The 17,798-nt window shown below is 40.4% G+C and overlaps 1 protein-coding gene across 3 annotated transcripts in view; it reads right to left on the reverse strand.

Annotated features, from left to right (window-relative positions):
- Nucleotides 1-849: 849 nt before the first annotated feature.
- Nucleotides 850-17,798, reverse strand: part of LOC145499291 (uncharacterized) — a 189,210-nt gene continuing 172,261 nt past the window's right edge. The window contains exons 2-4 of one of the 3 annotated variants that reach the window (XM_081478791.1): nt 15,092-16,283; nt 2,585-2,845; nt 850-2,209 (exon numbers count right to left, since the gene is read on the reverse strand). In XM_081478791.1, the coding sequence (XP_081334917.1) occupies nt 930-2,209; nt 2,585-2,845; nt 15,092-15,605 (2,055 nt within the window). In that variant the 5' untranslated portion in view covers nt 15,606-16,283 and the 3' untranslated portion in view covers nt 850-929. The remainder of the gene's footprint in view (nt 2,210-2,584; nt 2,846-15,091; nt 16,284-17,798) is intronic. The other 2 variants (XM_081478790.1, XM_081478792.1) reach the window with 2 other exon arrangements.

Below are 17,798 nucleotides of genomic sequence, written 5' to 3' on the forward strand. Positions count from 1 at the left end.
CTGTTGCATGTGTTTATTACCGTAATTTAATTACCGTGGCGCATTTTTAACACTGACGTGTCCCGGCGTTTTTACTACATTTTTTATTTAGAGTTCATTGAAAAACCGATTTTCTTGTTTATTTGAGGTGAACTGTATTTTCTCGATTAAGCGTCGGGCTCCGAACAAACGTTCGGTTGAAATAAACTCTGTAAGCTCGGGTTTAATTAAACGCTCCTGTTTATTCAAGATACCATCCGACGTCTACTTGTCTATTTCAGATCCAGGGCTCATTCTTAGTGAAAAGCAGGTCGTGTGCGGCAAAATTATCGAGTTGTTACCAAGTTTACCTCAATTAAATATATATGATAAATTAAACTATTTCGACAGCAATTCTACCTAGAGCCGGCAAGCCAGAGACTCCTTGAGCTAACAGGAAGGACAGTGGAGGCCCGCGTAATTAAATACATTAAATTGATCTATCCTTGATTAAAGTAACATATAAGTTAGTAAACTAGCTCGGCTTTGTTTCTAAGTGCTGTAACTCGTTCATTCCACGTACACATTCACGAAGGCGACTCTGTGGTGAGACGAACAGAGTAGACGTCTAAAATTCAGGCTTTATATGGCCTAATAGTTCTTAACGTGCAGCTTAAAATCCACAATTGACGATATTAGGTACGATTCCGAACATTTCCCTAAACAGCTATCGTGTTCCAGTTTTTCTTCGTGCAAAATGTCACAGGTATTTGATCTGTACAAACTGTTGAACAGTGGCGTTCGTCACAGTTGTTCATGCAATGCATCTCTTTGTTTCATGGCGCGCGTTTTCGTGGCCGTGGACAATAGTGCAAAAAAAAAAAAAAAAAAAAAAACCTCCCTACAAAATCACAAGCACTTATGCCATGGTTATCCCAGAAGAAAAAATTACAGCTCGCACATGTTTTCTATTACACCGATCTTGGACGACAGTAACAATATTTACGCAAAAGAGGATACCTTTCCATTATACAATATGGCTGGTCTTTGTAAGCGTCAATTCGACTGATATCCCCTACAATTAGAAAAACACCTTTCGTCATTCTATCAGAGGCCTCATAAAATCCTTCATTCGGAGATGTGAGAATTTGAAGCTGATACAATGTGTCTCTAACGAGAGTGTTCTCAGCTTTATCACCCATCACTGCCACGCAGGAATCGCATTCATCGTTTGCAGGGTGCTTCGTGTCTCGAAACCTTTGCATGGCTTCTTTAGGCATCTCACGGAACGCGGTCTTTATCTCCTTCAAAACTAACCGCTGACACAACTTTAATAATTCATCACTCTTTGACGTCAGATCGTTGATGTATCCCAGTACAGCTGCCGCTGATTCTTTAACTGCCGGCTCATCAATTGACACAGGTTCCAAATCAAGGCATGGACACCAATGATCTTCTACGCCAGCGATAGCACAAGTGCGATTTCTCTCGTCAATCCGGGTAAACAAGCTTTGACCGGTTATAATCTCGCTGGGGTATTGTGGGTATGACAAGATGTGGCGCAACGTAGCATAAACATCAAATGGCGATGTTAGAACGCGGGAGTTATGCACGAGGTTGTTGTAGAGGTCTGCGTGCTTCTCACGAAACCATTTGGGTGTCGTGATTGACATGAATGGAAACCTCTCTTCCAGTTTACCTTGAATTGTTTTCCTCAACTCTGAAAACCGCGCTCCGTGGTCGGCGAAAATAATCAGTATAGTGTTGTTCAGGAATGATTCTTCCTTAAACGTTTCCAAAAACGCTTTTAGATATTCATCTGCGTAGCCGATGGTGTTTATGTCGTTGTGTGAAATTACGGCGTGGGATGAGAACCCAAACTTTGGTCTGTCTTTGTATCTGCGGAAGAAACTCAACAGGTATTTCAAAGACATGTCATGAGATGGTCGGTTGTTAACACAATGCGACTTTATAAGTTTATCAGTCTCGATCCAAAATGGGCGGGCGTAATGATCCGTCGGCGGGTCTTGAAAACCGTGCAAACGATAATTGAACGATGCGAAGTAAGGCGAGTCTTCCGAGAACATGGTAGCGTATCCCTTTTCTTTATAGTTTTTAAAAATCCACCTCCAGCTGTCCACGGGTTTAGAAGAACTTATTCTCCGCCGAGCTTCCGGTTGCTTTCTCTCGTCGACCCCAGTAAGCATTGCGCACAGTTGAGCGGTGGTTCCATCTCCCACGATCGTCTCACCTGTCAATCAAACAATCAAAAGTCACCGCCGTGCAAGCAAAAATTAACCAGGGGGTACCTTCCCCGGTCAGAACAGTTTTGCCAGTTTTGCCGTTTCACAAAATAGCTAGGATCATTCGTTGAATAATCCGAAAAAAAGAAATACAAAATATTAGCTGCCGTGGATCACATTCCTCAAACAACACAGAACTTGGTCATTATAAGTTGTCGTTTTAGTCGCAGAGGACGGTTACGAAATGATTACGTGCAAAGATCTATAACGTACGCGCATAGCCATTGTTCTGCTCATCAAACCTTGTGTTGGGTTACGTTCTCATTGCTGTTGCCGACGTGGTTTTCTTTAGGTTCCGATAAAAAGAGTGTAAAGGGGCTTACCTTCCATTAACAATGAATCGAGATTCTTGGTCAGATATTCCAAAGTGTTTGGCATTTTTCTTCTAAAATTAGCAGCTGAAGTAGAGTCGAACATGATCAGAGCCACATTCAGTGGAATACCTCCAGGCTTCGTTGGTCGCTCGAGAACTTCCTTTTTGGGAAACACGTGCATATGTACGTCTGATTTCGTCTCGCCCGAAGACGTTTCGACATCTACTCTGATGAAGTCGTAATCTACCGATGCACTTCCAGTAAAAACATCTACAAAAAAAAAAAAAAAAAGAAAAGAAAAGAAAAAAGAATTTTTTTCCTCGGGATTCAGTTGCGTATGCATGGTATTTCTTTCTCCGTGTAACCATAGTTGGTAGAGGTGCAAAAAGCTTTTTTCGGCTGACTGAATGTGCGTGGATTTTTTTTCCGGCAGTGGTCGTGTGTACATGAATTTTTGGGGGTATAAGTATGTTTGCAGGATATATAGACATATATTTTTTCAAAAACACCCGTCCTCTCCCTCAAAAATCAAATGGTCCACCCCTAATATATCTTCGATGTCAAAGGAGGAGAAAAAAATGTCTTCTGGTTATCGATAAACTACGAGGAATGCGCAACAGTTTGGGTTCATAAAACTAAACTGGTAGCCGCGATTAAAATTGTCGAAAATCGAACTTGCGAAAACAATTGGAATTTTTATGCGCTACTGATTTAAACACAGCAAACATACACACACCATTAATTTCTTTCCATGTTTTGCCAATTTAAATGAATGAATGACACAAATGAGCACAGACGAAGAAACGCACAAACGCAGCAATAAACGAACGAAGGAACGAACAAGGAAGCGAACGAAGGATGGAATCAATCAATCAATCAATCAATGAACGAATAAACGAATCGATGAACGAATAAACGAATCAATGCACGAACGAAAGAACGAACAAGCGAAGGAACAAAGGGACGAACAAATGAATGAATGAATCTCTCAATCAAAGAAATCAATGCATGAAGGAAGGAATAAGCTGTTGCTATAATAAACGACTAGATCAGATTATGAACCAGTGGTACTCGTATTAACAAGTCCTCCTGGCTAGTTACCACGTGACGATGCATTTCGACGGTTAAGGGCGGGAAATAAGGAGCGAGGGGTGTGATCGCCATGCGGCACAAGGCGTAAAGTGGTCCATCTAAGGAGGGCCCTGAAGACGAGGTAGAGTGCCATTAGCCGAATGGTGAAGAATGGTAGCGAGGCATAGCTACGCACGCAATTATGCATACGATCATTGATAATAATTTATTCTTGGTTCTGGCCCTGAACACCCAAGCTCTGCTAGATGAAATATTTGTCGACAAATACCCCCTCTGAAACCAAAACAAGCAGTCACCGAACGAGGAAAAATTAACGCCATAATGACGTCACTTGATGCGGTTTCCTACAAGCGAAACAATAGGCCAATATTCTAACATGGCTGCAAGGCTTTCAGGACAAACTTCTATATTTGGAGGTGTTTTCTTTGTATCCAAGCCTTGTTTGGGAATCGGGGGACAAAAGAAACGAAGCCATCGAATGTGGCCCCTTCGAACTTACGCTCCAAAGAACGTTAGACGCCATTCGCTCAAATAGTATGAAGAAGCGCTAAAACGACAGAAAAAGGATACCTGAATCGTTGAATAAAATGAATATCTATTGAAACAGTTGGAAAAAAAAAACTCAAAAAAAACTTCAAGTAGTGATCGAATAACCAACGTGCGATATATCACAATTTCAACATGACACCGAGGCTTTCTGCAAATCGTCTACGGTAAACTGTAACTTATAAGCCCTGGGGCCCGCTTCTCGAAAGCCCCGGAAACATTACGAGCCCGTAAAGCCAGTTTTAGTTCATCTGTATTTAAAAACGGAGGAGTGTATACGCCTGAAACTTCTTGTATGAGGGGAACCTCTGTAGTTAAAAGAATATGTGAATAAAACAGTTCTGTAATCATAAGGTTTGAGATTTTACTGGAGCTTTCGGGGTTCGAAAACTTTTCTGGACTTTCGAGAAATGGGCCCCTGGGCTTATACGACTTCGTAAGGGCTTTTACATGAGCTTATTAACGGAGGGGCTTATATCCGAGGGGGCTTACAACCGGAATAAGAACCCGTTTCGAAACCAGTTACAGCTGCACATGTAGATCAGAGTAGATTTAACATTTACTAAATCAACATCATTTATTATTAACATCGTAATAAATCGAATTCAAAACAAGAAAAGCTGGAGCATTTCAAGTTTAAAAATACTCTCCAAATACAGTGTGCAGTAATATGGCCTGCATGACGAATTTAGCGCGATCAAATGAATTCGCTTCGAAATGGCCGAGATTCCCATCTAGGAAAAATTGAAACCGATTTCAAAGATCCTGAAGATGGATTTTGGAAGAAAAACAATTCAGAAGGTATCGTAAGAAATTCTGAAGTATACTAGAAATTCGAGGCCAGTGTTAAATTACCCTTCCGATCGCCAGTTTTACCTTTGGCATCTCGTTTATTCCGATCGCTTATTTGCATTGAGTAATCCTACGTGGCGTAGAGCTCATGTGACGGCTGGGTGACTTTGCAGGGATCCAAATGTAAATGCAATTGTTTTGCAGCATTTTCGTTGAGGTCAAAAAGCTGAGGCTGCCTATTTACCGAGTTAGGATTTCGAGTTGGATTTCGAGTTGGATTTTCGAGTTGGATTTTCGAGTTGGATTTTCGAGTTGGATTTTCGAGTTAGGATTTTCGAGTTGGATTTTCGAGTTAGGATTTTTTGTTTTTTTTTCTGGCGAGATTTCCAATAAATTTTTAGTGGTTTGATGATTTAAATGGTTGACAGGTCAAACACGACTCCTATTGATCAAGATAGAGCTAGGCAATGGCGTAATGTACTTTTCGATCCTTATTTGTTAAAGCTCGACCTCGTTATTTTGTGTTTCTTTGACGGCATTTTTTCTAGATTTCTAGGCACTCGATGGCTAATCAGTGACATCAGTGTAAAATGGGGCTGACAAGCCTACACGACTTCTACGGTTTGTGACATTTGTACATTTGCCGTTCTCTGTTCGGACACTCGACCTTTTTGTTGCTTCACTCGTGTTTATGAAGGGCACTTCATGTTGTGTTATATGGAGGAATTTTAAGTAGAGTTGAAACGTAAGACCGTGCTACAGCAAAAGTTTTAGAGGTCATAGGTCTGCATGATTTCCGCTCTTATCTCCATGTTTGACACCCCTGTAATTTGCCATGTGTTTATGCCTTTTTTAGGCTCATTTGTAGTGCAAGATATGTTTTTAAGTCTCCAAGTGTTTACTTTCGAGGGACAAAATATGAAATTTACCGTGAAAATTTTGCTTACTTACATTCTATATTGTGACGCCGGGCCGGCTGTGATTAAAACTGTTTGCAAGTATAGTGGGTAGATTCTTATCACGGATATTATATTATTTGTCCTTGTATGTTTTTCTTCTGCGACGCCGTAGCTTTACGTCGAGAAAGCTATACGTTTCTCCAGAAACATTCTTTTGTTTCTTGCAGCTATCTGACCGAGCTTATGTTTCTCGAGCTCGATGTATAGGTTTATTCCACCTTTTGGTCGTTCTGGTACCACGTGATTCAAATGTAGCTGTTAACGCGCAATAAAAAGGCAAAACATTAACCCCACCCCTACAAGATTTCTTTTGTTGGCTGCATTGGACTGGAAATCTACGAGACGGTTTACGAACAAACTAGCCGATTACTGGTAACCATCTTGAAAAGACCGACTCTACATCCTTACTCGAAAATCTACCTTGAAATCCTACCTCGAAAATCCAACTCGAAATCCTAACTCGAAACTCCAACTCGAAATCGTAACTCGAAAGTCCAACTCGAAATCCACCTCGAAATCCTAACTCGGAAGTTAGTTTATCTCCAAAAAGCTCGACTTAATTTGCACATATGGTGACTGTAACGCGATACTTGTTTACGTCTCGGAAAAAAATCGACTTCCGTTCTGCTTTCGAGATAGGTTTGCTCGTATATCAAGACAAACGGTTTGTTTCAACATCAAATTGGACCAGCAGAGTAGTTTGACTGAATTTTTTTGTTTCGCTGTAGATTTTTAACCTTTTTTTCCCTATAAAGTTCTACGGAGTGAAATTTTTGTAAAAGAAACATTAGTTTCAATGAAGGCAATACATTTTTTCCAGAAAGTACTTTTTGCGTCCTTTCTAACGAGATATGGTAAACTGCTCTGCTGTAAATGCTTCGTGAGAGTATTATGTAAAGAATATCATGTGATAGAATGAGTTAACAGAATGTGTTGGTTTAGTTAACTTAGTTGATTGTTTGGATCATATTCATGGTAAGATGCCTAAGGCACTGGAACAGTATGAGTGATATAGTTTACAAAAAAAATAATTTTTAGTTCATACAAAAATGTTCAATATTATTGTTTTCAATCGGCAGAAATATCAGAAAGCGGGGGCAGATTTAATGATAAAGAAGCTGAAGTGCTGCCTCGGAGGCTTCCAAGTTTTGGCAAAGCAAACAATTTTGTTATTTTAACCATTAACAGTCATATTTTTTAAAACATGCCTGGATAAAATCATGGCGAGAAAATAACTTTGAAGGCTAGTCCAGTTTGGCGCGTGCGATGGCGGGACAAAATCATTTTTTACCCGGTCCATCTGACGCTTTTTACAGCCCGAGTTATTTCAAGGCAAACGAGGAATATTGAGAAATACAGATCTTGTTACGTATATTGCAATCAGTAACATTTTCCAGCATGTTGGCTTAATGCGACCACTGCCAAAATGTGGAACTTGCCAATTTTTTTCCTCGCCAAATATTAGAAATATTCTAAGCAAACAAAATTGGCTCTAGTGCGACCTGGGCCTTACCGCACTGTGCTTGTTTTGTTTAGAACTAACTTCCCGTTGTTCGCTGTCGTCAGCGTGTGTGAAAAGCTGCCATTCGAAAACGCTAAGTTCAGGGTTGCTGTTCGCACCTTTTGGTGGGGGTATTATTTGGCGGTATTAACAAAAGGCGCTACTCAAAAACACCTTACAGGACCCCCCGGGAGGTACTCCCTTATATGGGCTATATAGGTATTTGCGGCTCCAAAGGGTATGGTTTTTCAGCCGTTTTGGTCATAAATAGGGTACAGATTTTAGCTGATTTTGGGTACTGCGGGGAATCAGACATATTAAAGTTAGACCTCGTGGTGATCTTAGTGTTGTCAGACGAAAGTAGGCGCAAAACTTGGAATCACCAGGGTTTTCAAAATTAGCCGGCGCCCGGCGCAAGTCACCGGCTACTTCAAGCATTTGCGCCGGGTACTTTTTGTCGCAAAGTTTGTTGAAACACAATTTTGTTTCGCCAACGTAGCAATGATCTGGTCTTTTTGAGGACATAAATGAAATGGTGAAAATCTTAACAGTGCGGCTATTACACGTATATGTACCCTTAGAACTTCGAAGCAAGAGCAATATTTTTGACGGGCACTACGTACATGTACATGTATCAGTTTTGTCGGCACGTGAACATTTCCCACAACGAAGCACTGTTGAAAATGAGCGGTTGAAAATTTGCGAGGGCAAGCGGGTAAACTAATATTATGTGCAGTTCCAGTTTTTAAAGCGACAAAAAAAAAAAAAAAGAAAAGAAAAAAGAAAAAAAAAAGGAAAAAAAACAAAAAACAATCGACTAGTATTTGAGCTAAATTGACTACGAATTGATCCTCTCTAAGCGTCCGCGTGGTGAATGTTAGAGCAGTCTTCATCGTGAAATGTTACCCCAAACATGCTCCAAACATATTCTAAGTGACGGTTTGAAAGGTGTCTTAACAATAAAGGCCTTAATCACGCAATTGTTCAAAATTTAATGCTGTGTTTACATTTGAGCTTTTACCGAGGTAAACAGTTACTAAGGTCATGTTACTTAACCTTGGTACATTCGTCCAGTGTTTATACCGGCTCAAATAACTCAAGTTGATCTTTCAACATCCCGGGGTATCCAATCGATGGAAACCGATGATTGGAAATTCAATCGATCAATCGACATCAATCGATAAAATTAGTTAATTGGTATCGATTGGTATCGGCCAATCGATGACCAATCGATAACCACAAAAAAACCGTTTATCGATTGCTATCGATTGGCTCAGCAACCTCGAACAGACCACGCACGCTACCTGTCCGATCATCCGCCATATTTAGGAAGCCCTGGGGACAAAATTGGTAAAACAAATTCCGACCCAGTCTTCTCAACGCAGAGAATATACCCCGTTGCGCGTGTACTCGAATCACTCACTGGTCCGCCATTGTCTTTCCGTGTCATAATGTCTACGCAAGACGTCCGGGTAGAGGTTTTACTGAATATAAGGTGCATCGTCAAATGCTATCATCTTTGCCGTTTTGAGGTGAACGTCGGTGAAGTGTTAACTGCAAACGAGAAGAGGGGAGAACGGAGAAACGCGTTTAAAGATGTGAACCATCGTGGACAGCTCGGCCACCTACAGTCCGAGCTTGTGGATCCTCTTTGGCCACTACATGCAGATATTTCTGTGCTGTTCTCTTGTTAACATTAAAATGAAATGTGTTTACAATTACTGCGTACAAAGTTGTGTTTTTTATGCGTCGATTCCGGTTCCGTCAATCTACAACCAATCTGCAACCAATCGATACCAATTTATCTAGCAATTGGTATTGATAATCGATACCAATCGATAACCACACGAATCTTCGCCGTCGATTGGTCATCGATTATCAACATCAATCGATTGATATCGATTGGTATCGATTGATATCGATTGTCATGGATTATCGATTCCATCTATTGGATACCCCGGGCAACATTCGCGCGCGCTGCATTATCAACGTCATGAAATCGAACTTGGACGAGGATTCCACCGCAGTGGAACAGGAGCAAATTGAGGTGCCATCATTTTCTTAGGCGAGGACCTCATTCCATAATATTGCGGAGAAAATTCAGCTGCTTGATCATACCCAGAGTATGCATGGATACGTTGTATATGCAGCATCCTCCGTGCCTGGTGGCAAAATATATCGACAATAATTACACAACATAGGATCGAAGTTTGTCTAGAGAAAGTTGTAAATAATACTGAGAATGAAAACTACGAAGCTCTCTTTTACGTGACGGATTGCTCGCTGTAAGAAGATCGATCCAATCTTTCCACGTTATCTGCCATGATCGCCCAGTCAAAACTGGAAAAGAAACGCTTTGTCGACAATCGCTCAATCTGCTCACCGCGGGAAGTGAAATATTACGCCGTCACAAGCGGATATATCTGTCATCTTGACCTTGGTTACCAACTGTAACCATGCCTGATCACAGGGTAATTACAACTTTTACCTCGGTTATATTTCTTTTGTCTTTTGCGGCATTTACCAAAGTATCAGTTGGCGTTTACACACGGAAAATGTTACCTAGGTAAGTAAACTCTGGTACCTCGGTAAACCGTTCAAGTCTAAACACAGCATAAGACGAACGAAAACTCAAAAAATTGTCAATGTCAGAAACCGTGAAACGAGATCACTGATTTGTTGTGATCCTTCATGTATGTGACAGGAAAGATAACCCCGGAAATCGCTCCAATCGTTTCACGTTAATGCACCTGATTCATCTGCAGCTATTTTTCATCACAAAAACTAAAACGATCTTCATATTGAGACCTTTTTCCCCTAACTTGCATAATTGAAATAATATTAAAATTACAGTTGATTCATATTATTACAAAATGTTTAAGCAAGCAACGGGAACGATGATCCTGCTGGTATACGTTGGATCAATAGTGATCTAATCGGCTTTACATATAAAATGAAGAATACAAAAGCAAAAACCGAAACAACGTAGAATGATTTTTTGAAGGTGTACTATATTTCGGCTGGCCAAACCAGCCTTCTTCAGGTACAATGGAAGATTTTACATTGGTGCGTGTTTTTATGTAGCCGATATTTACGTAATACCGGAAATACGCAAAAGTAATAGATAGTGTGAATTGAAGATAAGCATACGGTAAAATAAAATAACATGATAAAAGAACATAATAAAAGAAAACAAACGGAAACAATTAATATGTTTCTTCGCGGATGTTCAGACCATTAGGATCAATTGTTCCGCCGAACATTTCCTGTCCTCTCCTAACCACACTGCTGACGACATGCAATTAATCCCCATCGAAAAAATCGTTTCTAACCGAGACTCTATCCGTAAGGCCAGGGAAGCTTTTTTAATTAAAAAAGGCAGAACAATTGATCCTAATGGTCTGAACATCCGCGAAGAAACATATTAATTGTTTCCGTTTGTTTTCTTTTATTATGTTCTTTTATCATGTTATTTTATTTTACCGTATGCTTATCTTCAATTTACACTATCTATTACTTTTGCGTATTCCCGGTATTACGTAAATATCGGCTACATAAAAACACGCACCAATGTAAAATCTTCCATTGTACCTGAAGAAGGCTGGTTTGGTCAGCCGAAATATAGTACACCTTCAAAAAATCATTCTACGTTGTGTCGGTTTTTGCTTTTGTATTCTTCATATTATTACAGTTCAATTAAATTGCAAGCCAAACATGATACTGCAATATAACAAGTACCGTGGAACGAAAAGCATTATGTAACATTTTACACGTGACCTTCCACAGAAACTCATCTTGCTATGAGGGAATTTTCAATAAACCCTTGTTAAAATAAAGTGTACAGTAGCCTCCAACAAAGTCACTTTCAGTCATCAATATGCTTCTCAAGACACATAGATTTTCAAATTTTCCTCGGTCTCCACCCCATTGCCCTCCCCTCCCCTCCCCCCGTGCAGGAGGGGGTAAGCCATTCCGGCACTCTTCTACACGTGTGGCCTTCTTTATCACGACCCTAGAGTGCGCGGCCTACTTTACGATTTCCTCCTGCAGCTTTATTTCAATTTGAAAACCCTGTTCACATGTTATATGTATTATTGTAGGAGCCAGGCCTACGCGGAAAAGACGTCTGGTAGAATCGACAAGTCAGAAAACGCGCATTTGCAAATTTTGCAAATCAGAATGTGGGCTAAGCAGCGAGATTTCATTATGAACTAAATTGCTTGTCAGGTGCCAGCATGGGATGTTTAGTTGAGATGTTTAAACTAGGTAATACGGTATTTGGTAACTAAGTACATTGAAAGTCAGAACATGCCGGACTTAAAATTCGAGAGAAGTCAGGAAACGCAGAGAATTTTGTTCAAAGGTCAAAGTATGCCGGATGTTAGGATTTTAGTGTTCAGGAAACGCGGAATGTATTGTTTCGGAGGTCAAAAGAGATGTGTACTGTCTAATTTCAAAGACAGGAAATGACAGACATTTTACTTAGCAGGTAAGAAAAGGTGGAAAAGTTAGTTTTTAATTTTGACCTTGAAAACGCGCCATATATCAGAAAATAACCAGGTTACTTTTGTACACAATTAATTTCTCTCATTGAAAGCAATTATCGCAAAACCACGATAGAACTGCAAAATTCTTGCGATGACAGCAACATAACAGATAAATGACGTCACCCCATAGCAACCAGACCTGGCGAATATTTGAGCTTCCGCTTAGCTCTAGTCTCCTCCGCAGCCGTTTTATGGGATGTCACGCAACACTCCCCCCAAAGAAACGGCTGCTCACATCCGAACATTCCTTTCACGAAATTAGCCAATTACCGCTTCCGTTCCATTTTCAAGAACGTTTACGCGCCAAATTTGCCCTTTGAAACTTGTCCAATCAAAGAATGTTTTTTATCTTTGTATCCCGTCGTGAGAGACGTCACAAATGAACGTACAGATTTCCGGCTTTTGTTCAGGGACGCCGAAAAATACTGGCGACGCTTGAACGAGCTTTATTGCTGTGTTTACATTTGAGCTTTTACCAAGGTAAACAGTTACTAAGGTCAAGTTACCTAACCTTGGTACATTCGTTCAGTGTTTATACCGGCTCAAATAACTCAAGTTAATCTTTCAACATTCGCGCGCGCTGCATTAACAACGTCATGAAATCGAACTTGCACGAGAATCCCACCGCAGTGGAACAGGAGCAAATTGAGGTGCCATCAATTTCATAGGCGAGGACCGCATTCCATAATATTGCGGCGAAAATTCAGTTGCTTGATCATACCCAGAGTAAGCATTGTTATATGCGTAGAAACGTGGATACGTTGTGTATGCAGCAGCATCCTCCCAGGTGGCAAAATACATCGACAATAATTACACAACAGAGGATCGAAGTTTGTCTAGAGAAAGTTGTAAATAATACTGAGAATGAAAAATACAATGCTTTCTTTTACGCGACGGATTGTTCGCCGTAAGAAGATTGATCCAATTTTTCCATGTTATTTGCTAAGATTGTCAAAACTGGAAAAGAAACGTTTTGTCGCACAATCTGCTCACCGCGGGAAATGAAATATTACGCCGCCACAAGCGGATATATCTGTCATCTTGACCTTGGTTACCTACTGTAACCATGCCTGATCACAGGGTAACTACAACTTTTACCTCAGTTAAATTTCTTTTGTCTTTTGCGGCATTTACCAAAGTATCAGTTGGCGTTTGCACACGGAAAATTTTTACCTAGGTAAGTAAACTCTGATACCTCGGTAAACCGTTCAAGTCTAAACACAGCATATGTAGCTGAAGACTCTTCAAAGTTCAAGCTACTTATTAGAAACTTTCAACTCAAAAAATTATTGTCGAGAAGGAAGATATCTATTTTAACTTAATAAAGGAATCAGAAAATCAAGTAGCTTCGCTCGATTTGTTGACAGCGAGTTCTGAATGCCGCTCTTTGTCCTCTTTCCTCCTGATTTAAATCTGTAGGAAGCGTTTCGCCCTTGATTGACGCTTACAATTTGACATTTCCCGAAAATATATATTCTCTCATTAGCTGAACATAGCGATGAGCACATGAAGCAGTTGCAGTTAGGACTTTCATTTACCTTCTTTTTTTCGTCTGTCATGATGGTAGCCCGCGAACACCGCCTATTTTGGCGACTTGCGCCGTGAAACAAAAGACAGAAATCCCTCGCGTGTTCGCACCGCAGGCCTGTTCGCGCGAAAGCTTATGTCATTCTCACTTTGCTATTATGTGATTGGTCTGTTCAACAGAGCACAAACAAACCACAAACACAAAAGGAAAAGAATGTTGTTCCGATGTGAGCAGCCGTTTCTTTGGGGGAGCGTTGCGTGACATCCCAAAAAACGGCTGCGGAGGAGACTAGCTTAGCTCTGGCTCGTGATGAACACATGCGTAGATTATTCCTCGTTCTTTTATCCCCTGCCGAGCCAGACGAACCAATAAATCTATAGACCTAGGCCTTAACGTATGTATATAAAGATTATTCCTCGTCTTTTCTTATCCACTGCCGAGCCAAACGAATTTTCCGCGTTTGAGCATACTATATGAAAAATCCCTAGGTGGTCGACTAAAAAATAGTAAATGTTTGGTCGAATGACTTACAGTCCGAAACTATTTCGACGGAAAGACTAGCTTTATATTCAGACTACCTGAGGGTATCCTACACTTATTTAGAATATCAAGCGATTCAGAGAATTATTCAGGTTTTGCAGTGGGCGAAACTTCTGAGCAATTTGCAGGAGTAAACAATATATGAACCATGTTTTATTGCGCCCTGACAGGTAGGTGGGCTCGATTACGCGCCGCTGTTTCGGGAAAAGTGAGCGGCCGAAATCGAGCTAACAAGCGGGCACAGTCAGACTACGTTACAACTGTGTCACATTTTTCGGCGAAACAACTTCAGTTGAAAGTTTTTCCATTTGTTTAGAAATGTCTTTCGTGGCCATGGACATTTCGGTTTCGCAGTCTGCGAAAAATAGCATGTTTACGAAGAAGATCAATTCTGGTCATCCGCGCGACTGGGAAACAATCCGCGTGCTTTGCTTGTTGCTAAAGAACTGGATTTTCACACTCAGAACCCGGACTAGTAGCTTCTAGTATTGCTTAGATGAGTTGTTTCATGCCTCTCTAGGTCAGAAGACAACGGTTTACGGATAGAAGCTTTACCTAAGTGTTATCTGTTACCGAGGGATCTCTAAAAGCAACCGTATGTTGTCTTAATCGTCGAAACACTATTCCGAGCACAATTCATCTTTAACACACATACTGAAGCAAGTCCTCTTCGCTACTTATGGCCGAGTTAAATAAATTTGTTAACGAGTGTTATGTGCGGCTTAATTACTTTGTTTGGGCAATATAAGATGGAATCTAGACTGGGAAATTGAATCTAGCCGAAAACAAGCATGTTCGTGACGGCGCGTATCAAATTTAATCCAAAAGATGTACAGAACATATTTTCTAACTTCAAGCCCTGGCAATTTCTTTAGTTTCTATCTTCTATTTTTAGTTTCCTTCCACATTGTAGCATAGCACACCGTAATAAAGGCAGCCTGGCTAACCTAACTCCACTAAATATTTCGCAACATAGCAACGCGAGGGCTTCATAGTTAATTAACAACGCACCTGTACGTTCGCCTGTCTTTTGTACTGCAACTGGATCAGAAAGCACAACACCAAAATCTTTTCCTGGAGTCCTATCGATTTTTCTGTACTGTGCCGAAATGACGCCTTCTCCTTCAACCCGAAGCACGTTGTTTTCGAAGCTTGAATAACTCACACCGCTGCAGCGCAGTTTGCCGAGATCTTTCGTAAAATGAATTACGCTGGAGTGAAATGGATCTAGAACAGGAAGTCTGCAAGCAGCGCTGCTGTTTGCAACATCAGTTTTCATGACATCTAGATCTTCTACTCCTTTGCTACTGTTTCTAACATTATCCTTGACTAAAACATCTTTAATTTCCTCAGACAAGAAAGGCGATCGAAGTTTGAAAGCTGAATTGAGACTCATCGATTTGCGAAACACAAGCGCCAAGGATGTCAGACTTACAATGCCCAACAAAATAACGAATACCCGAAAGCGAAGATGTCTAACAAAAGATAATGGGCTACAGCCACGGCGACTGAGCATCCTAACCATCTTTACATGCGGAAAAATCGATTCCAAAATTATTTCATACCACGATCGAGAAGAGGGAGTCAACAATCAGCTGACACGCTACTGAATTCACTATGACGTCACGGCGCATAACGCTTACACCGATTCCAGAAAAAAAACCGGAAGTTGCACCGAAACGAGGCTTAATAGCCCTCGCGGTAAATATTCAAAGCAACATGGCGAACGAAGAAGTGAAGTCAATCTCTCTTCTGATGATATTCCCGGCGTCAGTGTGAGCGAAGAAGAGATTGAAATATTGTCACTCAGCCAATTGAGATTCTGGCTCCGTATAAATTAAAGTGGCAAAATCAAGGAACTTTTGGAAAGATATGTTTGCCATCCTTCGATTAGCCTGCAGAGCAGGCGAGATTTTTTCGAGCGAGCGCTCACATCGTAAAAAGTTTAGCCGCCATCTTGAATTTTTCATGCAGTGGAAGACTTGGGAGAGAAAGAAAGTTTTACCAAGGGGGTGAATGATAGGCAGGAGGAAGGATAGGGGAGGGGTGGAGCGAAGAAAATTCTTCTCATTTTCCCCCTCCCCCATCCCCCACCGTCTAACAAGGTGGTCTAACATGGCGGTCTAACATGGCGGTCTAAAAAGGCGGTCGCAAGGTTGTAACGCTAACTCGCCCCAATAAGACGCCTGCACTGCAGGCTATCCTTCGATTGTCTCGATCTCTAATATGCGAAAAAACAACATGTTCTCACCATTTTTATTGCTTAAGAGAACTTTATTCATGGTCGGTTTAGGAAAAAGAATCTGAATGAAATGAAAATTTTAAAAATCTACGATCCTGACTCGAAGAATAGCTTTACTAAAGCTAAAGTAGCTTAAAGTAGTAAAACAAAAACAGAAGCAAGCGCTCGAAAGAACATACGGAAGTAAATTTAAAAATTGTTCCGGATATCGGGAATATTGCAACAGGACATCCAAACGTAAACAAATTTCCTACGGCTGATTCATTTTCCGCTGACGACTTCAGTCTTCTCAAGTTAGAGAACATCCGATCTCTCTTAATGAATTAACAATCGGTGCGAGAGAATAAGACAAATCCTTCAGTTCAAAAGATGTTAATCAGAGTATCAAACAAGACCACCATCTACTCGCCAAGAATGGTACAAACAAGGGTTCGGTATAGTGACAGCATAAATGCTTTACAGGGTAGGACGCAATCACAAAGCAGATTCATTAGTGAAATCACCAATAAAATTATCAAAGAAGTGTACCGCAGTGTAACAAAGACTGTCAGCCACAAACCATGAAAGATGGCCTAGAATATTAACAACTAGTAAAAGACAAGTACATTGAAATAATGCATCAACAGGGATAGACGAAGGTGCAAGTAACAAAATGCTTTCTTTTTTTTCAAGAGAAAACGGAAATTTTGGGGGTTCCCCAGCTGAGCTGGTTACAGACCCAAGTAAGAACAATCTCCATGAAATCATCATTGAAGCCAAGAATGTCATTGTTATGGATGGCGAAACCCTGAAAGATTGCCTTACAAAATCAATATGCAAGACGTTTGACACTGGTTTAAAAGTAAACAAGAGTCATATTTACTTCAGTTTATGAAGTGCAATGTACAACAACTACTCTTTATTATGAGCAGACTTCGGAATGTCCTGGCTATAAATTGGAAGACCCTCTTAGAAGTAACTGAGAATTTTTAATGAGCAAATTGCCTTGGACATAGAATGGTGGAAGGAGATACTTAAGAATATTGAACAATTTATGATACATATATTATATATGAACTGGCTTATGCTTAGAGATGGCCTTTAATACCAGATGTGAGTATTGCTAAAGCCAGAATATATAATGTATATCAAAGTTCCAATTAGTTTGTCCAGCATTTAATATGAGAGAACTCAGCTACTTCTAGTTTTTCTCTGGGAATGTTGAGTGAATATTTCAAAATAGTTCAAAACAATTGGGAATCTATAAGATCATACAATGTAGGAAATTCTCAATGAGGTCAAATTCAATTGTACTTCTATGTTATTAGCAAATTATACACCAGACCATTTGTCCTTCTATGTTACACCCAGAAAATAGAACATGAAGCCGCATAATGTACAATTTCATTACGGTGGAAATCACCAAATATTTAATTGCCACTGATGAACAATATCATATCGTGTACTCTGTTTTCATTCACTACCAAATGACAAATT

The sequence above is a fragment of the Orbicella franksi genome, chromosome 10 (assembly GCF_964199315.1).
Source record: "Orbicella franksi chromosome 10, jaOrbFran1.1, whole genome shotgun sequence".
Lineage (NCBI taxonomy): Eukaryota > Metazoa > Cnidaria > Anthozoa > Scleractinia > Merulinidae > Orbicella > Orbicella franksi.